The following is a 25,096-nucleotide window of genomic DNA, read 5'->3' as shown; positions in this document are numbered from 1 at the left end:
CAATTTTATAAGATACTTCCCAAATTTATGAACTGACAGAGACACTTCCAGTGTTTCAATCCTCATGGTTATGATCTGTGATAGTTAAGAAAGCAAATCAACATTACAGTAATGCTATCTAGCATCAGTAATTATAAACTTACATATAAGGGATAGTTTATCATCTATTAGGGAATGCATTTTTATTTTATTTTATTTTTTAAAATCATTTGAGGTTTATCAATTTTACATAAGAACTAAATTTGTTGTTAAAATGGGCATAAACATTTGTAATGTCAGTCTTCAGAATTCTATTAACTTGCCTGTTATCTTTTCTTAGTTATATCAATATAATTTTCACTTGAAAAATATTTGGTTAAGTTGCTTATTTACATTAAATAAACAATCTCTAGTGGCAGATAAAGGAGCGGATATGAGTGGCAAGCTTATGTTTTAGCAGTTCTCAGTCACTACCTACCTTGGAAACAGTAGTTACTATGGCTGAGATAAAAGCTAGTGATATAACTTTGTGTACCTGTACTCTCTACTGACCAAAAGTGTTTTTTTTCCTATTACTAGATGTCCTTCCCCCACCACTCCCTTGGTTGTAATACATCATAATAAGTTAAAGTACTTTTGAAACATAAAACCTTTTTCCAGATCTTGTTGTCTTGGTTATACTGACTCATATGCTTGTATATTATGATGTTTCACCTTCTGGATTATGAAACAGTGCACTCCTGTTGTTCCTCTTCTCTGCCCCAAGATGGTTTGGGAAATGAAACTTTCACCTGTGATAAGATAGTTATATCTGATATTTAATTTTCTAGTGTATGAACAAAATAATTAGACTATCCATAAATCCATTGCAATTTTTGTGTGTGACTATACATTAATATCTACCTCCTCTTCTGAATGAGAAATTGAGGGTGTGAAAAATACATACATTTGAGTAGTCTTCCAAGTGGAGAATAGCTTGGCCAAATTTCAGAAATGCTTAAGTGCATCCCCTGCAATTGATCCGAGACAGAATGGCAGAAGAAATTTAACTTATCTGTTACTATAAATATGGAGGATGTCGATATGTTAGGAGACTAAGCATTGTCAAAGAAACAGTCACGATAGTAGATTAGAGTAATTTTTTAATAGTGAACTCTTCGGATTTAAAGATCAACTCTCTTTCAAAATGTAGGTTGCCAGTTATCAAATAACTAAACAGAGTGTTGTATGAAGACAATCAGCATCTGCAAAAATGATAACAGGAACGCTATCTAAAGCATGAATTTTAGTCTATTAAAAGATCACTTGCAGTTAAAATTATCTACTGCTATCACAAATGTTTCTTGCTTTCAGTGTTATAAAAAATATTGATGGCAAAGTGAGTATTAATCCACTGAGAGAAGCAAAGACGTATGTTAATGGGAAACACATTCTAGACCCAACAGTTCTACATCATGTAAGTAATTGATTTATTTAAAGAGTAATATACATGTGTGTGGAACTTACAGCTGCATTAATATCACAATTTCTGTTGGCTTTTTCTTTTTAAGGCGGCTCTGGAACTTCTAAATATTTGACTCTTTCTTCTTGATTTCCACCCCAGCCCTATGTTTTAAGCACTGTACCTTTAACTGTAAGTCTAAAGTTATAGGTCGTTTTTCTCCCTCCTTCCTCCCCCTTGCAGGGTGATCGAGTGATCCTTGGGGGAGACCATTATTTCAGGTTTAATCATCCAGTAGAGGTTCAGAAAGTTAGAAGGCCATCTTGTGGGACTACGTTTCTGTATGATAGTCCAAAAGATTTTGAATTTGCAAAAAATGAGCTTCTTGTTGCTCAAAGAACACAGTAAGTATTGTATCTTCCTGTTCTAAAAATAAATTCAATTGCTAATGCAGCATTAAGTTCAAGAAATAGCGAAATAATTAATAACTATAACTTTCTTAAGTGAAAGTTGAAAAAAGCAAGATTATTGTTAACTCATTTTGCAGTGGAAATTGAAGTTCTAGACTTAGCTGAAATGCATGCTTAGGTATAAGAGGTGGTCACCACAATCCAGTCCAGTCCTCAAGAATCCAGAAAACAATGCAAGAAATGCTAAGCTCCAGAGGTCCACAAGAGTAGTGTTTCTCTTCAGTGACATTTCTTCTCATATACATAATGAGTCGTAAATAGTACTTAGCGCTTCTAATATTTACTTTTGATGCTTCAGAGAAGATTAAAGTCTGAAAAGCAAATGTGCTAAGAAAATGAGAGGACACCAAAGCTACAACCTTGGTCTTCAATGACCGTGGGGAATTAAAGTGACATGGTGCACTGTTATTCCTACTTGTCCCATTCCTGGGAGTTACGAAGGTGCAAGCCTTATTGACTTGAAATATACTTTTCCAACCCATCTTAATGGGGGTTAGTGAGTTTCTATTACAGTTCTTAATTTTGTGGAAGAAGAGTAATAAAATAAATCTGGAAATCAAATATAGTTTAAAATGTTGCATTTCCTTCTCTTTTCCTGTGTCTGCATTTTTCCCTATGAAACTAAAAATACCTCGGCAAAGTAGAAAAGATGTAAAATAAATTTTCATTATTAAAATCAGAGGCTCTTGGGCATTACACCACCTGTTATGATAGAGAATATCATCTTTTTAGCTTCTGTGCAGCCTATTAGAGATTCAAGCCAGCATTCTAAATGTACAAAATTTACCACTTGTAGACTTGAGTCAGAAATTGAAGAGGCTCGACTCAAAGCCAAAGAAGAAATCATGCAAAGTATCCAAATTGCAAAAGAGATGGCTCAGCAAGAACTGACATCACAAAAAGAAGTTTATGAAAGCAAAATAAAATCACTAGAAGCAGAACTGGTGAGCTGTTGTTGCATCATTACATAAAACAGCATAATGTAGGTCTTATATAATTAAACAAAAAGCTGTAGTGTTATCTTTTCTGTTGTCTTGCATATAGCCACTTAGTGAATGCTAAGCCCCATTCTTCTTAAAAAAAAAAAAAAAAAAAAAAATTGAGCCTTTCTAACACAAGAAACTATAAAGCAGGTATCAGAATTATACACAATGATAAAGACTGAGTAGCTTATTTCCTAAATGTGCTATTGATGACATAAAGAACTCAGCTTGTGAACGGAGATATTGCCTTCCATTGCTGACGGCATGCTGAGTAATTCATAGGGCCCACATGTTTTCAATGCACTGAAGTGAAAATAAACTTTATGTGCCTTAAGGGATGGATCAGAAGGGCTATAGAAATGGTATATGTCCTCTAATCTGTCCTTTCTTGTATTAGAAAGAAGAATCTCATAAGAAGCAAATGCAAGAACTGAATAATCAAAAGGCTGCAAACAAAATACGGGAGCTAGAAAAGGCAAAGCAAGATCTTGAGCTAGAAGTACACTTCAACAAGAAGCGTTTGGAAATGGAGACATTAGCTACCAAGCAGGTAGTTTAAAAAACCAAGCTTTTCTTAGGTGATCAGTCGTGTTTTTTTAAATCATTTTTCTATATCCAAGTTAACTGCTGCTTCTTCAGAACTTTTCTTCTAAATGATTTTATGTGAGTAGACAGATGTCTTATTTACCCTTTGAATATGCTATTTTATTAAATCGGGAGATAAACTAGAACCAACCATGTTATTTCTTACATAACACGGACCATCTTGTTGATGTACCAAACTTTAGCGACTGTTGCCTGTGCCAAAAGTTGTGACGCAGGGCTTTAACTTAAGTAATGACTAAAATGTTAGTTTCTTTTTTTACTTCAGTATTTCTTAAGCATGTTGATATCTAAGTAAAACCAGAAAATTGTCAAAATTTGAAGACAAAGGGTTTCATACTGATATGGTAGATAAGTTTCCTTCTAAGAAGGAAAGATATATTTCTTTCTGTTCTAAGAGTCCTTAAAACAACAGCAACAAGATTTGCTGCTTGAATAATACTGCTAAGAGTTTTGTGGTGATTTTTTTTGTTTGTTTGTTTTTCTGCTTTTTTGTTTTTAGGCTCTGGCAGATCATACTATTCGTCATGCAAAGATACTTGAAGCTCTGGAAGCAGAGAAACAGAAGATTGCTGAAGAAATACAAACCTTTCAAAAGAATCGTGGAAGTGGGAATAAAACTATGACTAGTATGTCATAATGTCACAAGGGCAATGCAGATTTCTTTCACTCAGTGGGCTTGGATTTAGGAGTTTGGAGTCAGATGGTTTTTTCCTCTCTTCCTCTGACACTTCTAGTGTTTCTGAATGAAAATAATCTTATGGCTGGTATATGTTCCTTTCCCTTCTTAAGCCATATGTATCAGACAGTGCTAGAAGTTCTGTTTAAATCATATTTTAATCATATTTATCAGGTGGATATACACATAGTCTTGTACTTACCTCAATTACTAAGAAGTTCTTCCCCCATCTGGATGAACTGATTTGGAGTAACTCATTTTGGAAACTGGAGTACCAGAATAGATTGTGCTTAGTTTCCCGCCTCAGATTAGGCCAATATACAGTATCTGGTGTTATGTCTCTTATTTCTGAAATACCCCTCATCAACCTCTTTCTGTTGTTGTTATTATTTGTGATGTGTGGGGCTTTTCTTGTTTTGTTTTGTCTTCAGGGTTAATTTGGCCAGAAGGGTCGGGTTTTTTAATATATTGGGAATCTATGGAACTGTTATTGGCTAAATATTTGTGGGTTCTTTTTTTTAACCTTTATGTTGTTGCCTCATGTTATGTTTGAACTATTTAATCATTATGTGCCGTATTCTGTATTAGTTCCACTTAACTGGAATTCTCTGAAACTATCAGTGATGATCAAGGAGGCCAATGCCATTAGTAATGAATTAGGGAAAAACACTGTTTTCTGCAGGTGAGTATTGGAGTTGCTTAATAGGGTATATGGAGATGGGGGAAAAGATTTTGGGATGTGCAGAGAGCTGTTTGTTTTTTCTCTTAAGAATTTCATTAAATTGTACATGACAAATCAGTTTTACTAGCTAGCTTAGCTGCAGTGTTGAACTTGTTAGTTTAGGCTTGTTAGTGCGAAATGTGTATTTGAGATTAAGACTTTAAGGATGCATCTATATTACTCAATTCACTTTGGGTTGAGTGTGCTCTGGAAGTGAATTTCCTGATGCCTGTGCATGCCATGCTTTGGCTTACATATTTGAGTGATCCTAGGGCACGCAAACTGCATTACTTTTGGGCAATTAGAGGACAAACTGGCTGCTAGTGATGTTCACTTCATAGACCACAGTAGAGATAGTCCAAAGCAAAAACCTCAGAATGTGGATATTGAGTGCTTGGGACCAGCTGTTTCACTCTACAGATCTTTTTCTATGCCGCGCTTCTTGCTAATCGTAGTGGAAGTGTTCACAAAGTGGACCTGTGTATTGGCTGGGTGTGCTCAGTTTGAGATACACTAGTGCTTTACAATGGCAGAAGACTGTCCTCACAGGGGAAAAAACTCTGCTGGTTTTTAAAAACTACCACAGTAAATGCAGCTATCCTAGAAGTTTCTAAGGTGTACGTGTACAGTTGTGTTGTTCGGGTGTTGTCTCTTCATGCCTATCAATAGGAACTCTGCTAATAGAAGTCTGTAGCGTATATTTGGTTCCGAGTTTGTTGAGGGCCAGGAATTTATCTGCTAGTTCAGATGTTTTCTTCTGAATGCAAGAATTTCTTCCCCTTCCCCCCCTTTCTATAAAAATAACTTAATCTTAACGGACACACTAATGTTTGTGGTTTTGTGAGAAACATGATGTCCCAAGCATCATGTTGTATCTGTGCTTGTAATGAAGCAAATTCTTAGCCTCAGTATGATTTCCCCCCCCCAAAAAAAATACTTTATTTACTTTAGAAGTATAGTTGTTTCTTTGTCTTCATTTTTAAAAAATTATTATTTAAAAAATTTTTTCTCAAATTCTTAGGCATGACAAAATCGATGATAAAACAGGAACAGCAACTGTTCAGGTACAGGTTCGTAATATCAAACTGGGAATTGCAACTTTCTGGAGCATGGAGAAATTTGAATGCAAACTAGCAGCATTGAAAGAACTTTATGAGGTCTGTAAGAACCAAAGAAAAAACACTAATAATCATAAATACTTTGTCAAAGATAGTATTTTGATAATCATACAGGAGGAAAATCAGGAGGCTTTCTTATCTGATCTTTAACAAAAAGACACTGGATTTTTTTTAATTAAAAAGAACAAAAAAAAGTATGATATATATACACATATATACATACATACAAAATATATACATATGATAAGAGATGAGTTTGAATTTGTTCTGTGCTTCAGTATGTGATTCTCCTGATTATATAAGTTCTTGTCTTCCCAATATCTGTGTTATGCGTAGCCTGGAACAGTGTTGAAAAATTAGTAGAAAAATGATTCAAATATATAGACAAGTATTGAGATGTTTACTATTTCTGAAGGTAAATCATTTTCTGGAGTAAATAACATACTTGAAGTTTGCAAAGGAAGAAATCCCAATTGTTGGAGCTCTAAAAATATTTTCATGGTAGGGAAAAATATGAAGGCATTTTATGCTTTGGAACTGACTTTTTTCCTCTCTTAAATAATTACATCTAGTTAAAGAATTATACTTTACTGTTTGAAAAAATAACTTCATATTTATTTGTTTATGTATTTGAAATAAACTTCCCATGATTTGTCCAAAATAGAAAAAAAGGTATCAAAGGACAAAAGGGGAAAAAACTGAGGAAACATTCCCTTATGATATTACTTTGTAATATGTAACTATACCAAGTGGCAGAAGTATATTTTGATATATTTTGATTAATTACTAAGAACTGTTTGGATCTTGGCAATAATGGAGATTGTATTCTACTCCACATGAAAAAATATGGCTAAAACTGTTGCACTCATACCTCAAGTTAGCTGGCAGTCAGCTATCTTCTAAATTAGACATATCCTAACAAAAACAGTACTGCTACCACTATTAGAACATCTGTTTTCTTCATCTCTATGTTGTATCTGTTTACTATAACATTAGTCCTCTGTTTAATCCCTCATTCTTTTGTTTTCCAGAATAATGATGGTAACAAAGCTGCTGATGTATTTTATGACCCTACTGATGAGTGGGAACCTGACCTTTCAGCTGCTTCCGTTTCCTCTTTTTCCAGAAGAAGGTAACTTTTTTTTTTGTAGCTCCTTCCTTTACCTATATTTAAAACAAAGTAAAAGTTACTAACTTGTGTAATTATCTAAATAAATATGCTTCAGAGCCATTAACATAACTTTACATTTATTGATTCTTCTTTTACCTTCTTATAATGTGGAACTTAAATGAAAAGTTATGTGAATATTTGTGATGAGGGGGAGTTAGACTAAATGGGTTGTCTTGCTTTGGTTTACTGGCTTCAATCACGAAATGTGGTTTTTTTGCTATGCAACGTGTTGCCAGTGCAATATTGCTAATAAAAATTGCATGCCCACTAACAAAACCAGTTTGGCAGATTAAACAGCAGTGTTTCTGAGGTCAGGCATGGCATATATGCAATGTATGGCTGGTCAGTTCCACAGGGCTTTATGCATAACCAATTGGCAATTGGTTGGAGGTGATTAACAATTATGGGGTAATTACCCATGTCTTGTGCCAGCTGCTGAGTGCCTGCACAGTCACCTGGTGAAGTAGTGGGGGAAATAATTCAAGTGAAAACATAGCTTGACAGAAAAACATTTCCAGCCAGATCAGTGCAATGTGTGGCTGCACAGATGCTTTTGGTTTTAAATGCAGAGGGTACTGTGGCAACTGGGTAAGCCAGTCTAGATGTTCAGCAATGCTTACTCATGGACTTTAACCTTACTCCATTGCATGTAAGGTTAAAAGTGGAGGAATAATATGTATTTGAAAGCTTACTAAACTCTTAAAATTCTTTAACATGTGTTTTCTTTATCTAACACCTTTTCTATCAAAAATTTACTATTTAACTTTTTATCTTTTCTCCGAACTAATCAGTTTCTGTTATGTCTTAAGGATACTAGTAATCTGTATACATTTTCCAGGAAAAAAAACAGATTAAAACTTTGAGTTTAAAATGGAAGAAAAGAGCAAACTTTTCTCTACACACTTTTTTTTTTTCTTTGGATGGGGATTATTTTAAGCAATCTAAGAATTGGACAACATTCCTATATGATGGAAAAACTAAAATGGGCATTTTTTTAGGTAATCTATTACACTGACCTATGTGCAAGAATAGCTTCTTATAGGCTCTCCAATGGATATATTAATAATAAAATAAAAATTAACAGTATGTTTTATTAGAGATTAAATTTTGTGGAAATAAAACAGCTGTGTTTATTCCTCTGTATTTTAGTTGCTAGTAGTGCTTCTGTTCATTCATTCTTATCTTCTTATCCCTTCTTGTAGGGAAGAAATAGTAGCAAAAAATCCCCAAACCCAAAGGTATATTTGGTCAAAATGTGTGTAAGGTTTTCTAAACCATGTATTTAGGAATCATCAGTGCAGAGTAAGGTGTGTGTTTTTTAAGGTTTTCTTCATGTTTCCATAATTTGAAAGCATTGTTTTTAAAAAAGAGTAAATTGCAGCTGGCCTGGGACCTTATAAGTTTTAGCCTTGTCACAAGTTTTATGACTGAATTGCAAACTCCTGCAAACTGTAGCTTGTAATGTAAATGCTGACAGATGCTTAATTATAGCTTTACTAGTGGGTAGCAGTCCAGTGATTACTGTGATTCTGCAGTAAAGCAGGCCAGTTTAGCTGACTAAGTTTTGGAAAGCATTCCTGACAGTTCAAAGTAAATAGAAGTTATCTGAAAATAATATGATGGGTGAACAACAACTTTATTTTTAGTTTAAATACTCTTTTAATGCTAGAATAATGTTGGAACACTCTTCCTTGTCTGAAGCTGCCTTCTGGACAGTGCAAGACTGCTATAGTTGTGCACTGTTGAATCTCAGAAGTGTATTTGGTTTTGTTTTGCCTATTTTAAAAATGCAACAGTAGAAATAGAACAGAAAAAGAAAAGGTACCGGAACGCCGGGTATCGGTGTTCTGCGCTGCATTGACAGCGGTTAGCTGAGGCGGCTCACACGTACTAGGGAAAAGAGAATGAATTTCATGTGCTACTCCAGGGTTTGCCGCTTCTGATGCATGTAGTGCAGGGCGCAGCAAGGCAGGCGCTGGCAAAGGGGAGGCCAGCGGGAGCCGGGCGCTGCTCTCCCTGGAGCCAGCCAAGCCCCAGGGCTGAGCGAGGCAAGCAGGGCCGCTCCGGGGCTGGTGGCCGGGCTCAGCCTGCAGGCTGGAATTTGACAGGCGAGGCTGTGGTGGCCAGGTCCCAGGCCACGCTGGGAAGTCAAGGCTGCCGGTCAGGGTCCGGATCAACAGGGGCCATGGCCAGGCACAGGCATGGCTGCACCACAGCTGCAAGGTAAATTGGGCAGGGCCAAGGGCATGAGACTGAGCTTCAGTGCAGCTCCCTGGAGGCATGGGGGAGCCCCTCATGAGCCTCCTTCCAGCTTTTTAACATATTAAGGGCTAGCTGAGGCTCCTCAAACAGTTCCCTCCTGTCAAGAGAGCTGGTCTTGAGTGCAGGCAAGTAAATCCCCAGCACCAGCCCCAAGAACCTGCATAAGATTGTCCAACCAGCAACAGCAAGCTTCATGGAACTTGTCTTTTATCAAAACAAACAAATGAAAAGCTCATCTGGCTTTGTAAAAGCAATTTATCCTGTCCAGCAAACAAGATTCAAAAGAGCCAACAAGTCTGCATTCCGTGGTCTGAGTAGTTAGGAAAGAAACACTTGTTTTTTCTCAGGTTCTGGAGAATTACCCAGTAATAAAACAGTAGCCTAGAAAGGGGAATGTAAACTGGTGATCCTGCTTTAAGGGACTTCCAGCATACTCAAACTGAAGGCAGGGCATGCTGTATGCCACTGCTCCAGTGACTCTTCTGGAAAAATGGTAACTTACATTTCCTGAAAATCCTGTTCTCTGATCACAATTTCTTGGCTGAAGTTGCACATAAAGTCAGAGTCCACTTGTTCTTAACTCATCAGAGGCATAGCAAGAACAGAAGAAAAGGAAACCCTTAGGAGCAAATTTGTCCAAGCCTTGCTGTTTACTGCTGTTGCTGCCTTGCCCAAAATGAATAATTTCAGGTCCAGCATCAACAAGCAAGAACCTGAGGAAATTAAGCAGGATCCATCCTGTGTTGGCTTGCTTTCACTCTAATTTAGGTTCTGTGTTTACCAGTTTCAGTGAGTAGGTGGGCTTTTGGTTTGTCTGATGTCTGTTAATTTTCATTGAACCTTTGGTGGAGGGAGGTGGGGCAGAGGGAGTGATAATCTTTTAAAATAAATTTTCCATGTCTTCATCCTTTCTTAGAAGCAGAAGTTTCATGAAGAACAGGAGAATTTCTGGATGTTTGTCTGATGTAAAATTATACCCAGTCCAGAATATTCAAACTTCTTATATAGCAGGTACTTGCTATACAGCAGATTACTTTTCATGTCATACTGAGAAACTTGAAACTCCTACATACTGATAGAACATATGCACTTCTAATTATTTAAAAAAAAACAAAACCCCAAATGGTAGGTTTGTAAACAAAGTGGAAAATGTTTTGTTTGTAATATCATCAACTTTAGAATGCAAGTAATAATGTTAATAGCGCATCTTTTTGTCTTTGTGAAACGCTTTCTTAGGGTAAACATTTCCTGACCTGTGCGTAGACCTTCATGTTGAGCAATTTGCCTAAAACATTACTCTGCTTAACTATGCAGGTTAAATGAAGAATGCTGATAGTTCACCTGACTAGTTGCTCCGTCAGACACTGAATCCCAACACAAACATTTGGAGACTTTGCTTGAGTTGTTGCTACTCATTCAACTGCTGAGATTCCCCTAGATATTCATTCTCTCTCTCCCTCCCTCCCTCCCTCCCTCCCTTCCCTTTTTAAACCCTCCCCCCCCCCCCCCCCCCAGGTATTAGATGCTTCACTCTCCCAAATATTTTATACAGTAAGCTATTTTAAATTGGCTGGTGCATGTTCGTGTGTGTGTTTTTTTTTCTTTTATCTCTTCATAGGTTCTGTAGTTGGTAAGATGGATTCATGCTAAAAACTTTCACTCTGGAATTTGTACTAACGGAATACAGAAACTATGCAAGCTTTCTTGTGTACATATTTCTATTTTTTCCAACTATTTTTATCTTTAGTAGTTAAACATTTGTAGAAGAAGCAGTATAAAATAGTCATTACAAAGATTGTCTCTCTGCTTGCTCCTACAGCCAAGAAACTCTTGATATGTTTTGCCTTTATGTCAATACAGGCTCACCAAACAAATCCAACATATGCCCAAGCTCTTCTGAATTGTTTATTCCTGGAATTTGCAAAGAATCTGTAAGTTCAGCTTTAGATTTGCTGGAACAGAATCATGAAGGAGGAAAGAGCATAGCAGATAATCTCCTAACTAATTTGTTTACCATTTTCACTGGAGTATCTGCCATTTCAAAAGCCTATGAACAGCAAGATGAAGAATGTCAAGAGAACAGTAAGTCTTTTTGATAAATATTAAATTAAATATTACTTTTTTCTCTTTCAGATCTGAAAACATTCATATATTTGCCTATAGAAAGAATAAATCTTGCTACTTTCATTTGCAGAGCAGAGCTTGTAATAAATCTCGGTTTTTGTTGTTTTTTGTTTTTAGTTTTTCTTCTTGATCGTGCTGCTCAGTCCTATGGCATCAGAATTATCTCCGCTTTTGACCAGCTTGTGGTTCTAACCAAGCTTTGGCTTAACAGTGTCCAAAAGTGCTCCACATCTATAAAAACTGAGGAGGAATTAAAACAGGAAGTAAAGAACTTGGGAGGTTATATACAGTTACTGTTGCAGGTAAAGTGTATATATCACAGAATCACAGAATCGCTGAGGTTGGAAGGGACCTCTGAAGATCATCTAGTCCAACCCCCCTGCTCAAGCAGGGTCACCTAGAGCAAGTTGCACAGGATTGCATCCAGGCGCGTTTTGAATATCTCCAGAGAAGGAGACTCCACAACCTCTCTGGGCAACCTGTTCCAGTGCTCTGTCACCCTCACAGTGAAGAAGTTTTTTCCCATGTTCAGATGGAACTGTCTGTGTTTCAGTTTGTGCCCGTTGCCTCACGTCCTGTCACTGGGCACCACTGAAAAGAGTCTGGCTCCATCCTCTTGACACCCTCCCTTGAGATATTTGTATGCACTGACAAGATCCCCCCTCAGCCTTCTCTTCTCCAGGCTAAACAGGCCCAGCTCTCTCAGCCTTTCCTCATAAGAGAGACGCTCCAATCCCCTAATCATCTTTGTAGCCCTTCATTGGACTTGCTCCAGTAGTGCCACATCCCTCTTGTACTGGGGAGCCCAGAACTGGACACAGTACTCCAGATGTGGCCTCACCAGGACTGAGGAGAGGGGGAGAATCACCTCCCTCGACCTGCTGGCAACACTCTTCCTGATGCACCCCAGGATACCATTGGCCTTCTTGGCCACAAGGGCACATTGCTGCCTCATGGTTAACTTGGTGTCCACCAGCACTCCCAGGTCCTTTTCAGCAGAGCTGCTTTCCAGCGGGTCAACCCCCAACCTGTACTGGTGCATGGGCTTATTCCTCCCTAGGTGCAGGACCCTGCACTTGCCTTTGTTGAACTTCATGAGGTTCCTCTCCGCCCACCTCTCCAGCCTGTCCAGGTCTCTCTGAATGGCGGCACAGCCCTCTGGTGTATCGGCCACTCCTCCCAGTTCTGTATCGGCAGCAAACTTGCTGAGGGTGCACTCTGACCCTTCATCCAGGTCACTGATGAAGAAGTTGAAGAAGACTGGACCCAGGACTGACCCCTGGGTGACACCGCTAGCTACAGGCCTCCAACTAGACTCTGCGCCGCTGATCACATCCCTCTGAGCTCTGCCATTCAGCCAGTTCTCAATCCACCTCACTGTCCACTCATCCAGCCCACATTTCCTGAGCTTGTCTATGAGGATGTTATGGGAGACAGTGTCAAAAGCCTTGCTGAAGTCTAGGTAGACAACATCCACTGCTCTCCCCTCATCTACTCAGTCAGTCATTCCATCATAGAAGGCTATCAGATTGGTTAGGCATGATTTCCCCTTGGTGAAGCCATGCTGACTACTCCTGATCACCTTCTTGTCCTCCACATGCTTGGAGATGGCCTCCAGGACGAGCTGCTCCATCACCTTTCCAGGGATGGAGGTGAGGCTGACTGGCCTGTAGTTCCCTGGGTCCTCCTTGCCCTTTTTGAAGACTGGGGTGACATTGGCTTTCTTCCAGTCCTCAGGCACCTCTCCTGTTCTCCATGACCTTTCAAAGATGATGGAGAGTGGCTTAGCAATAATGTCCGCCAGTTCCCTCAGCACTCGTGGGTGCATCCCATCAGGGCCCATGGATTTGTGGGTGTCAAGTTTGCCTAAATGATTTTTAACCCAGTCCTCCTCAACCAAGGGAAAATCTTCCTTTCTCTGGACTTTCTCTCTTGTCTCCAGGGTGTGGGATTCCTGAGAGCTGGTCTTAGCAGTAAAGACTGAAGCAAAGAAGGCATTCAGTAACTCTGCCTTCTCTGCATCCTTCGTCACCCACCCCATTCAGTAGTGGGCCCACATTTCCTCTAGTCTTCCCCTTGCTACTGATGTATTTGAAGAAGCCCTTCTCGTTGTCCTTGACATCTCTCACCAGATTTAATTCCAAATGAACCTTAGCCTTCCTCAGCGCATCCCTGCATACTCTGACAATGTTCCTATATTCCTCCCAAGTGGCCTGTCCCCCTTTCCACTTTCTGTATACTTCCTTCTTCTGGTTGAGTTTTACCAGGAGCTCCTTGCTCATCCAATATTCTAGAAAAAGACGAGAATTGCGTGGAGAGATTCTATGCCATTGATATGATATTGACCACAAACTTACTAAAACCAGTCAAACGGCACATGCAGTCACAAATGGACTGACCTAAGTGAGATGAATAATGAAGGGTATTTTTGTACTAGCTAAACTGGTACTTTCATATGCTAGTTGAGAGCAGCGCAGACTTGTGTGTGCCCAGGCCCTGAAAATAGTATAAGTTTGTCAGTATGGTATCAATCCTGAGCTGGTAAGTCCTGCCTCCTAAGCTTGACATAAAATCACTTTGATGCATCTCTTGTGTGTTTTTGTGGGCTGTGCTGTGTGTGGGGATTTTTTTGTGTTTGCTTATTTTTTGGAAGGGGAGGGGTCTCCTTTGTGTATGGTTTTTAGACCTATCACAACTACTATTAGCTGGGTTGTCTCTGCTTCTTCGAGTGTCCCAGGAATCCTCAAAAGTGTCTAACTTGGTTTTTGTCATAACTTTGCTTTTCTAAAATGTCAGATAAGAATATCAGTCATATATAGTGCTTCCTGCCCCCCCCCTTTAAAAAAGATAAAAGGGGAAAACAAAATATGCAGTGGTAAGAGTTAATGCTATTTTAGATTATCTTTAGAGTGCTACTGTTTATAAACTTATAAAAACCAATGGCCAGTAAATATTATTCTTGTTAATGCTACAGTCTTGTGCACAGAATTTCTTTTTTAATATTCTGTAGTATAACGATAGCATTCTTCTTTGTGGTTGCAAGGCATTGGCTTTCCTTTTAGTTGTGGTGGTTGAGTCACTACAAATGGGAAGATATAAAGCTGAAAATGCTTGAAGATAAACTATTGTGCAATAGAAAATGCGTGCTTTTTGACCACAGATGCTTTCTAGCTTGAATGAATGATATGCCTTCATTTCTCAGGGATGTTCTTCAGATATATCCTCAATGGTAATGGAAGCATGGAACAAAGTAAACCAAACGCTAAGACAAATAATGAAATATATAGGACACTTGGCAGTACTCACAAGAGCTGATATTTGCTCTTCTGAAGAGAACGTTACTGCAACTAGCCTACAGGTGAAAAGAAATGTTATCACATACAGTGACTTTCTAGATGAGTTTCAGAAAAATATTTAAGTGCAAGACTTTACTTTTTTTCTCAATATCTTTTGAATTTCCCTTATTCTTTGTGCCTGTATATCCTAGAATATAGAATTTAAAAACAAAGTAACTTTAATGTTGACATACACATTTACTGTGCTCAAAAGTATAGTGAGTTCCATGTAACAGAATTTGATCTTCATAACATTTCTCAATCAATTGACTTAAATATTTTCAGTGTTTGTCTAATGCTTCATTTTTATGGAGAGACTGGATGTGTGTTTAATGCCCTTGAAATGTTATATTAAAAAAAAAACAACTTTAAATCTGTATAATTTGCGCCTATAAAGAGAAGGAAATACTGTGCTTTTAGAACCGTATTTACACTGAGATAGTACAAGTATAACTATTTAAATGAAGCTCAGTACTTATTTTAGTTATCTGTGAGTAAGGCAACCTTTCAAAGGCTTGCCACTGTTTTCAGATTTGTAGTGCATTGATTTTTTCAGAAATCTGAAGAAAGGTAGAAAAAGGAAGTTACAGAGCTGAGCCTATAAGGTCCAAAGCACACACATGGTTGAATAGACTAGCACTGACCAATTTGCTTAACACAGAATCTTGTTTCTAGCTCATTACATAAAATCTGTTTTAGTTCAAGGCCATAGCAATTACTTTAACTGTTTTGTTTTGAACCTTTCTTTTAGAAAGACTTTGTACTTGCCATTTACAGTGGAGTAGGCTCGGGACTGGAGCTTCTTATGGATACAGTACAGGAAAAAGCAAGAGTGGTGCAGAAAGAACTGGTGAAACAATATCCACAAAATGAGGTGAGATGAAAATGAGATTAAAAACTATTAGTGCATCGTCTTGGAGCCACTCCATCAATTCTTTTTATTTTCCAGCAATTCTGTCAGTAATTGTATTCCTACTATAAACATTTCCAGACAGATTTGAGATGGGTGGTACTACACTGATTGTAATCTTGCAGAGATTTTTACACTGCAGAGTCTTTTACTACCTGTAGACTGAACACATGAATGTATTTTATTCAGAATTTTTTTTTTTTTCTATGTGTTGGACGGCACTTTGTACAAAATCTCACTGTGTTTCCCTAGTTCCTTTGTCACATGGGGTAACCATGAAAGAGAGGGAGAATATGAAAATTAGCAGAAAGGTTCAAATAGACCTATTATTCTGTTAACTACTGTTAAATTTATTTTGTAAAAAGTTTTAATATTTAATATATAGCAATGGCTTATGAACCTAAAAGCTAAGGTTTGTTATTTCTTATTGATAATTGCAGACACCTCTACTATTACTGTACTTGGTGTTAGGAAAACGGTTAGAAAGTTTAAAAAACTTTATTTTGTCACACACTGCTCTTACAGTGTTGGTCCCAAACAGCATACTAACTAAGTATCCAAGTAGTTCAGTTTTATCTTTTAAGAACTAGTCTTCTCATGTGCTTAATGCTTAACAGATGCTGAAGCACTTTCTTGAATTGGGGCCTTTACGGCGAAAATGGTTGACTGAAGCAGCTGATACCACAAATGCAGAAATATCCTGCTCATTTTAGTGTCATTTACTGGAATCGGGGCTGACTTTCAAATACTTTCCAGGTTGCTAAGCAGCAGTGCTATTTTAATTTAAACAGCTTCTTTATAACATTTTATAGGATAATTACAGCAAATGTACTTATAATTTGTTAATGAGTTGGTCCTGTGACCTTTCAAGCTTACTGTAATAAGAAAAGATATTGCACCAATGTAAAGCTTTTATGTCTATGTTAAGACCTCAATCTAATTATTTTTGTAATTTTTATTATGAATGATTAGGAATATCCCTTCTTAAAAGATTCATGCTTGAAGTTTTTCTCCCTAGATAGCAGTTGTGATGTTTTACTACATTAAATAGTTCATATGCTTTCATACAAAAGCATTTTAATACACTTCAAGCTTATTTTTTCAGAATACTTAAATCAGAGCTGTATTTAATTAAAAAAAAAAGACAAACTGTGGAGGATCAGCTCTTATGTGAAATAAACATACTTTTATGAGTATGTGTTTGGTATATCTTAATACTTCAGGCCGAACAGCCATCCTTACATGCTGAATTCAGTAAAATATGTTTTTAATTAACTCTTTGACAGGGGGGACAGACATTTGCTTTTTTTGAGAAGTGGCACAACTATTTTAAGCCCCAGCCTGTTATTTAGGGCTCTTACCATTTTTGTTTAGGTGACAGCAAGGAATACTAGAGTTATGCAAAGGAGAGTATAAGGATAAGCACCCCATTTAAAATATTTCTGTGACTGTATACTTGTAGAGTTGTGTGCACATTCCAGTAGGCAAGTTGGAGTAGCCCTTGGAAATGGGCCGCTCAGTGGGTAAGCCGTGTCCACAGAAAGGCAGGCTGGCTGGCTTCCGCGGCAGGATTTTGGAAAGGTTGAAATGTTTTTCAGCAAGATATTAGGCACATAGTGTACGTGCTCCCTTCCAGTGTTAGGATAGGCAAGAGGCTTGTTCTGCCTCTTTTCCTCTGTGAAAAAACCTGTTTTGGACAGATAGCATGTGAGGCCAACGGCTTCACCTGTGTGTGAGCAATCCTGTCCTCTGCCTTGGGGAGGGGTGGGGGGGTGTCTTTTTTCTTCCTTCCCCCCCTTCTTCCTTCCCCCCCTTCTTCCTTCCCCCCCTTCTTCCTTCCCCCCCTTCTTCCTTCCCCGTTCAGGAATTTGCAGGACTACAGTCAATAAGAAAGTATCCTTAGTGAGCTGGGGTATTTATAATGCATATTTCTTGAAGAATTTGTTTTCATTCAAAAATAAGTCTGTAACAGTGACTTGGGATAAATGGTTCAAATCTGATTGACAGGAGTGATAGGCTTGTTGTTTCAAGCAAAACAAAAACTTCTTCCTACTCTGGTTTTCACTACTGTTAGTCTTGATCCTACAGGCAACAGTGGAACCAGTAAAAATCTTTATTCCTATCTGCTTAGTCAAGTCTTGAACGCTCCATGTCCCTAGGGAAAGGCGTTGAGCAGCCTGCTCGCCGAGCAGCGGTGTGTTGGCTTGCAGCCCATTGCTGCACAGCTGCGGGGTCCTTTGTGTGTCCTGCTGGGGGAAGCTCATGTGAAGTCTGAAAACTCTTGGGTGTTGAGCTTGCCCCTGCTGCCTAGTGTGACTGTGGGGTTTTATTTTTTTATTTTTTATTTTTTAACTTATTGGAGAATTTTTCTTTGGCAAATACTTAGGTTTGCTCATATGATCCTCCTGTAATAAGAGATATTTAAAACCTTCCATATATAGTTAAAAATGTTCTCTACCAGCTAACCTTTTTCTTTCTTTCTTTTTTTCCTTTTTTTTCTCCCCCTCATTTGAGAAATTGCATGCTGTTACCGGAAATTCACACTTTTCATTGCTTCTGCTTTTGAATGTTTTCCTTGTTACTATGCTGGTATTCATTGCTATGCTTCTAAATTATTGATGGATACTTATTGTATCTTGAATCAAGTGTACAATAAAATTAAAAGTGTGTTTTTGTTTTTGTTCCCCCCCCTCCAGATTCAAAATCAAATAAAGGACAATGCTGTGGCTTTAGCCAGATTCCTTGAAAATAACATATTTTATTGCAGAAAGGTAAGGGAAATGTTTCACAAAATATGTGGTTTGAAGGCTGGGGTTTAATTTTAAAAGATGTATTTAACAAAAAGGAGGAACTAAAACTACCCTTTATATATTTGTAATTGCATGATAGCACTTCCTATGATAGTTAGCACTTTTGTGACTGGAACACTGTAATTTTTTGGCCATCTTACTTCAACCCCAAACTACTTGATTTTAATTTTACTTGTAGTGTCTCTGGTATTTTTATATATAAATATTTATTTATTTATTTATTTATTTGAATGTGTTCATTATGAACAGCCTGACAACTTTTTTAATTTGAAAGCCTCAGGTTCAATAATGCTGCTGTAATTGTGATAAAGTAGCTACTGCAGTAGTTTATGGTTACAGTTATTGGCATTTTGAATCAAAAGCTGGAGAGAGAATTTAATCTATCTTGTAAATGTGAAAACTTTTCTAGATTTTATGGTTCCACTTGCACTTTTTTTTTTAAGGATTTCAAAAATTGCGCTTTCTTCAGAGTTATCGTATGTTCTGTGAGTTAGCATCACTTTCATTTTGCGTTTCAGTGTTGGCCTGTTTTGCGAGACTTGAATTCGTAATAGTATATTAAGCATTGAACACTTCTATCATTTATTTGGGTCTTCTCAAGCAAATTTCTCTTTATTAACACAGAAAGAAGTAGGATCTCAGTTACCAGAGGAAGAATGTGTATATCAGGAAATAAAGAAAAACATGAACATTGCTGCAAAATATTTGGAATTGGAGCAGTGCCTAGCTGAAGTCTATCAGATTGTTTCTTCTACATTACAAGGTATTTAGCTGGATTATTGCCTGTCTTGACAGTAACCTGTAGCCTAAAGGAGACCAGTAAGGCAAGAAGGAGGGAGGACTGTTTGGTCTCTTTTTTTTGCAAAATATTGCATTTGATTCTTCTTGCTTTTGTTTTTCATAGGGTCATACCGACATACAAGCCATCTCAGGAGCTGTGCAGAAAAGATTTGTATGTTAGCTGGATATTTTAACAATTATTTCAGTTTATTTGTCTTGCCTTCTACTTCTGCAAACAATCCTATCCAGAAAATACCTATGCCTTTTATGAACTCTGATGATTTGGACTCTCTGGTTGATTCCCTTATTGTGAATTTTGAACTTGAACAAGGACAGCAGTCACTGAAATCTCAGACTCTTTGTAATGGAACTCTTGGGACTCAAAGAAAACAGATTGAAACAAGTGAAGTCGAATCCATGAGGAAACAGAAGGAAGTTCCAGAACACGTGTATAAAATGCAGTCATCGCCTACATTCCCAGGGGAGCTTTCACCCAGTGGGATACAGTGGGTGTAAAATACTAATGTCACAAAATTTGGGGAAACTCTCTCTTTTCTGTATAAGAAGGGAAAGCAACATATTGCAAAAAGCTAAAATTTATTGCTACTACTATATGGTATGAAAGTGGATGACTTGATTGTATGAGGATATATACCCTGAATTTCACATAGAAAAAATGAAATTCCTTAAGACACTGTTAGACTTGAATATAGTGTCTTACTTTTGTTTTAATAAAGATCTCATATCAACTACAGAGTAGTGTGTAAGAAATAATCTAAAGCAGTAAGTAAAAAAAATCTATCTATCTATCTATTGGAGCTGATGTGAACTGAGATATTAAAAGCTATTGGGGGGAAAAGCCAGGAAATTCAGCAAACGCTTGGTAGGATATTCACACTTTTTTTTTTTAGGCCTTTAACTTAGGAGCTTAAGTTAGGAGGAAGGGAAGTGGAAGGAAGGAAGGAGGCAGTGGAAGGAAGGAGATTCCTTTAAAGGATGACTGTAACATACATTTATGTTTGTATATAGTTAGAGAAGAAGGCTGATTTCCTATGAAGACACTTAAAAGGTAGACTATATGAATACCAGCATTTTTCTCTTAATATTGTTGCTTCACCCCTGCTGCATTATGATCTAGTAGGACTATTGCATATTTAAAGTGTTTTTTTAATCATTCGTTTTTTGATATGTCAACCTTTTGGGGAGAAAAGCTTGTATTTGTTTCTGTAGGGAAAAATTATGAGATACTAAAAATACTATATAACATTGCTTGAAGAATGCTTTTTAATGGTTTTGTAATCCTTTGAAAAATCTGAGTTTAAGAAAGTGGCAATGATAGTACTCCTCAACTCCATCCTAAGTAGTTCATGTTGCCTGATGTTGTTGAAAGTCATTGCTCAAATCATTTTCAGTACTATTTGCAGCTATTGGAAGCGTGGCTCCTCCTGAATAATATGCAGGTCATGCCATGAGGTTGTAGAGAATTGCACTGATACAGAATCTACGAGTAAAACCAGAAGGTACATATTGCAGATATAGGGCCGGATGGGGTTAACCTTTCACATTTTGAAAGTGAAAAATGAGGCAAAGATAGAAAGTACCATGCCTACATCTACACACATCTTTAAACCTCTTTGAGACATGTTCAGAAAATCTAGATGACTTTGACTTGCTCTACTGAGATTATAACAAACCTCCCAGTGATAAATGCAGACAAGATTCATTCTCTATCACTGATGCTGGCGTTAAAATTTGAGAGAGCATGGTACTCTGCCACTTCCACATCACCTGCTTGATTAGCTTCCCTCCTTCTGAGGTACAGTTCCTCTAGAAGTACTTGCTGGGCTGTGGTCTGGGCTTATCTGTGCTACTGTTTGAACTGTCTGTAAGAACATTGCTGTATTTTATTTGATATTACTTCCTGCTCCTCTGTGACTTGCACTGGGCTGTGCTTGTTGGAAGCATAAGAAGCAGATTTCATCTTTGCCCCTTTCATGGACTGTTTCATATCATTCCTGCCCTTGTAGTGATGGCAGTATTAGAAACAGAGCTACGGACCAGCTCTAGGCTGAGAGAATCAACCTGCCAATCAGCTACTTCCTCTTGCTTTTTACTGCAGTCATTGTTTAACCTCTTACCTTTAGTCTGTTGGCTAAAGACAGTGAAAATTAACAACAAGGATGAAAATGAATTTGAAGTTTTATTCTTTCTTACTGGGATCTGGGAGGCCTGAACCTAGCCCATTTTGCACACAGTCGTACTGAGAAAATCTGGAGCTGCATCTTAAGTATTTTGCTCATAGCAAAGCTTCCAAGCCAGGTACTCACAGCCCTCATCTCCCCTTCTGAGGGAAAATACACAGCATCTTGAGTAGTTTGCTCTTCAAGAACACTTCAGGCTCAGGCTCTTAAAACTGTTTTCCATGAATAGATTACAGTGAAGAGAGACAATCACCCTTTTCTTCTTTGTGTACTTTCACAGTGGACTTGTAATTAATGCTGTCACTCAGTGTGGCTTTTTTTTTTTTGCTTTTCCTCTTTGGGGGATACAGGCAAAAGTAATTATGCTGAACTAGTAACCAACATACACTTTTCTTAAGACCAGTATAGCTTAATATTTTGTTGAAAAATGTCTTGCAGTGCAGTTCTGCTATCAAAAATGCTTAACAAAATATTGTCAGAATTTTTGTTTAGTTAATGCCTTTCTCACACAAGGTGTGATGTTGCCTAATCACTTTTTTCTACTGTAAAGGCTTTTGCAAGTCTATTTAAAGGTTAACAAAGCATATTCAGTTCAGGTTTTTATAGCTGTAAACATGAAGAGAAACTTGGTATACTTGTACTTCTGTAAATGTACTATTTTATATTTGGTTGAAACTTAAACATAACTGGTTCTTCTGAATCATGTATATATGTGTGAGCTGTTGTGAAGAGTGAAACTGGATTATGTAACTGATTACCAATTTTTATAAGAGTAAATTTTTTGTCAGTTTTCTTTTGTATGCTACTGCTTTTGAGACCTTCCTATGGTGCACTTACTGAGAACATTGCAATGTTGCAAAAATCTGAAATATTTATAAGAAAGGTGTTTTCTGTAGCTCACAAGTGAAACAAAAAATAACTACTTTACCCAAGTTGTTTTTGTCTATGAAGACAATTAACAGCAGAGATTGAGTAGTCATGACCTAATCTACAGCCTCTTAATGTTACAATACTTCATCTTTTCCAATTTCTACCAATAAATATAATGATCTTAACTTAATATCAAATTATGTTCAAGTGTGATACTCACTGATACTCCACCTGCCCAGATGATTAATCATGTTTGCTTGTGTTCCGGTATTTAATAAGAAGCATTGCTCAGAAAATATCTTGGGTTTTTTTATAGCTCTGTGTGTCATTATCAGAATATTTTTGTCCGCTTCTTTCTTTTGTAAAACTTAAAGACAAGTTTGTTTTAAACGTTTCTTTAAAAAAAAAAAAAAAATCAAGAAAAAAAGAGCATGCAAACAAATGCGCTTCTGCCTAGAGTTTTAATAAAGTGATCAGAAGTCTGATGGGCAGCCTTAACCCTATCAAGCTTGGCTCTTGCAGGGTGACTGACACTGTGGCCAGTTACTTTCTTCTTGGCCTGGAGGGGGGCGGCTTTTCTTCGCTTCTAGTATTCATGAAGTTAATAGTATATTCACTTTTTATTCTAGTAAGTTAACAAAATGTACTTCTGCTAGTGTTTTCTTCTGGTTGGTGCCCTTGTTACAGTTATACATCACTGAAGTACTGCACTCTTATGATATGTATGGTGACCATACATCATCAGAGAGAGCTAGTGCTCTCCTAACATATTGCATTAATACATCAAGAAGCCTAGCTGAGGCTCCTGTAATCTATTGGTGTAATATACCATTGGGGGAGGTATATTTATAACTATAGGCTGGTCGATCTATAAACTGTAGATGTCAAAGAATTTGGACCATGGCAGGCAGATTTGGGGATGGATGGATTGATTTGGCTATCAATGGTGTCTTATTTTACTAGTCTTTCAAAGTAGCTGGAAGTAGGTGTAGGTCAGGAGCAGGTCAGCAGTGAGATTGGCCTGGCTGAATATAGCATCCGTATCACTCGCTCTAAACATAGTGGGTTATGAGGAAATGTTTAGAGACCTGAACGAGATGTATTGGTTAGTGAAGTTACAATGGCTTTATTTTGTTATGTCAGTTGATACAATCCATGTTTGTGGGTTTTGCTGTTTTGTTTTTTTTTCTCTTTTGATATCCTCTCTTTTATTTAATTAAGAAAATAGTCTTTGGTCAGATTTTAAGCTAAAAGGTTATTAGAACTTTATGTAGGTGTCCCACAGATTTATTAATTTACCATGACAGGAAAAGGGGGGAGATTTGTTTTGTTTTTTAATATAAAATAAATTCTTTATTCAGAGTTCTGCCCCATAGTTACCTTTAAAAATACAAAATCAAGGAAGAACTAATAAACCAGATGCTTTCTCTTCACACATACGCATCCAGTGATTTCTGCTAGCCAAAGAGATGAAAGAAGTTCATAAGAAACAGATATTTCTTTCAGTTCAGTACTTCACATGAAAAAGATATTGCAGCTTTTTACAGTTCGATGTCTATTTTTTTTTGTCTAGTAGTTGAAAAATAAGTTGAAAATTACATGTTTGAATATCAGCTAATATTAACAAAATATGAGGTGAACTGCTGCACAAAAATATCAAACGAAGTGTGTGTGTGTGGGGGGGTGCGGGCTGCTCTAAATTGGTGAAGCTACTAGCTTCATACTAACTGCAACTTGGCCATGAACAGCCCGTTTTTATCCCGGAAAAAGAAAACCTTCCTGGGTGAAGCTTATCTCCAGAATATGAACATTGTTTTGTCTGAGAAACTTTCAAACAATGTAGCCCATCTTTCTTGAGATGTGTTGTATGTAAGCAGGCTTTTTTTTTTTGGGGGGGGGGGGGGGAGTCTAGTTATGCCTCCTTAAGGAACATGTAGAAATGTTAAAAATTAAGGATAAGTAAATTCCTACAGCACACACTGACTCAAGAATATTGCAGATGAAAAACAACAGCAAGTTGCAGTTTAGATTTAATTTGATCCAGTAATGGCACCCACAGGCAGAAGAAGAGACTGCATCTGCTTCACCCCTGCAAATGCAAACTGTTTTTTTTGAACAGGAAACTCCTGTAATCTAACATACTGTAATTGGATGAGTCCCATTGCTTTTTCATGTTTTTCAGCTTTTTCCTATCTCATGGCAAGTCTTTTTTTTTAATGACAGCTTCTTGGCTTCCAGTAGGCTCTGAGATTATGTATTTTCCCAAGAAAGAGGAGTTCACATAGGTTTAAAAAAACTTGCTTCTATTCTAATTTTTTATTTGATATAAAAATTATAAATCATTTGTCATCTTTTCTTTGTTTTCTGCTCTTTTTAGGACTGTCCTTGGAAGCAGTATATGTTTAAAAAATAAAATAAAAATTGTTCCTCTGTTTGTTTGTTTGTTTTTTCCCTTCCTTCTTTTTTGTTTTTGTTTTCTTAGTATGTCTATATGGTATTGATTTCTAGGATAGGAAATGGTATATATTCTAATCTATGTTCATGTCAATTTGACTGTTGCAGTGAAAACGGAACAAAACTGGAAAAATGAGTTCTCCTGACTTGACATTGCATCAATAGTAAGCACTATAGACAAGATA

At 37.3% G+C, this 25,096-nt stretch overlaps 1 protein-coding gene across 1 annotated transcript in view; it reads left to right on the top strand.

The window, feature by feature from the left end:
• The window catches only part of KIF14 (kinesin family member 14), a 36,535-nt gene extending 13,881 nt beyond the window's left edge, over positions 1 to 22,654 (top strand). Inside the window, exons 14-29 of the mRNA XM_013961268.2 lie at positions 1,333 to 1,435; positions 1,664 to 1,824; positions 2,687 to 2,834; positions 3,271 to 3,423; positions 3,979 to 4,105; positions 4,744 to 4,837; positions 5,898 to 6,033; positions 7,026 to 7,126; positions 10,344 to 10,438; positions 11,288 to 11,509; positions 11,669 to 11,853; positions 14,754 to 14,909; positions 15,638 to 15,760; positions 18,493 to 18,567; positions 19,231 to 19,369; positions 19,511 to 22,654. Of these exons, the coding sequence (XP_013816722.1) occupies positions 1,333 to 1,435; positions 1,664 to 1,824; positions 2,687 to 2,834; positions 3,271 to 3,423; positions 3,979 to 4,105; positions 4,744 to 4,837; positions 5,898 to 6,033; positions 7,026 to 7,126; positions 10,344 to 10,438; positions 11,288 to 11,509; positions 11,669 to 11,853; positions 14,754 to 14,909; positions 15,638 to 15,760; positions 18,493 to 18,567; positions 19,231 to 19,369; positions 19,511 to 19,902 (2,410 nt within the window). The 3' untranslated portion in view covers positions 19,903 to 22,654. The remainder of the gene's footprint in view (positions 1 to 1,332; positions 1,436 to 1,663; positions 1,825 to 2,686; positions 2,835 to 3,270; positions 3,424 to 3,978; positions 4,106 to 4,743; positions 4,838 to 5,897; positions 6,034 to 7,025; positions 7,127 to 10,343; positions 10,439 to 11,287; positions 11,510 to 11,668; positions 11,854 to 14,753; positions 14,910 to 15,637; positions 15,761 to 18,492; positions 18,568 to 19,230; positions 19,370 to 19,510) is intronic.
• The last annotated feature ends 2,442 nt before the right edge of the window (positions 22,655 to 25,096 follow it).

This window comes from Apteryx mantelli, chromosome 8, assembly GCF_036417845.1.
Source record: "Apteryx mantelli isolate bAptMan1 chromosome 8, bAptMan1.hap1, whole genome shotgun sequence".
Taxonomy (NCBI): Eukaryota; Metazoa; Chordata; class Aves; order Apterygiformes; family Apterygidae; genus Apteryx; species Apteryx mantelli.
This window is presented reverse-complemented; position numbering and strand designations above follow the sequence as displayed.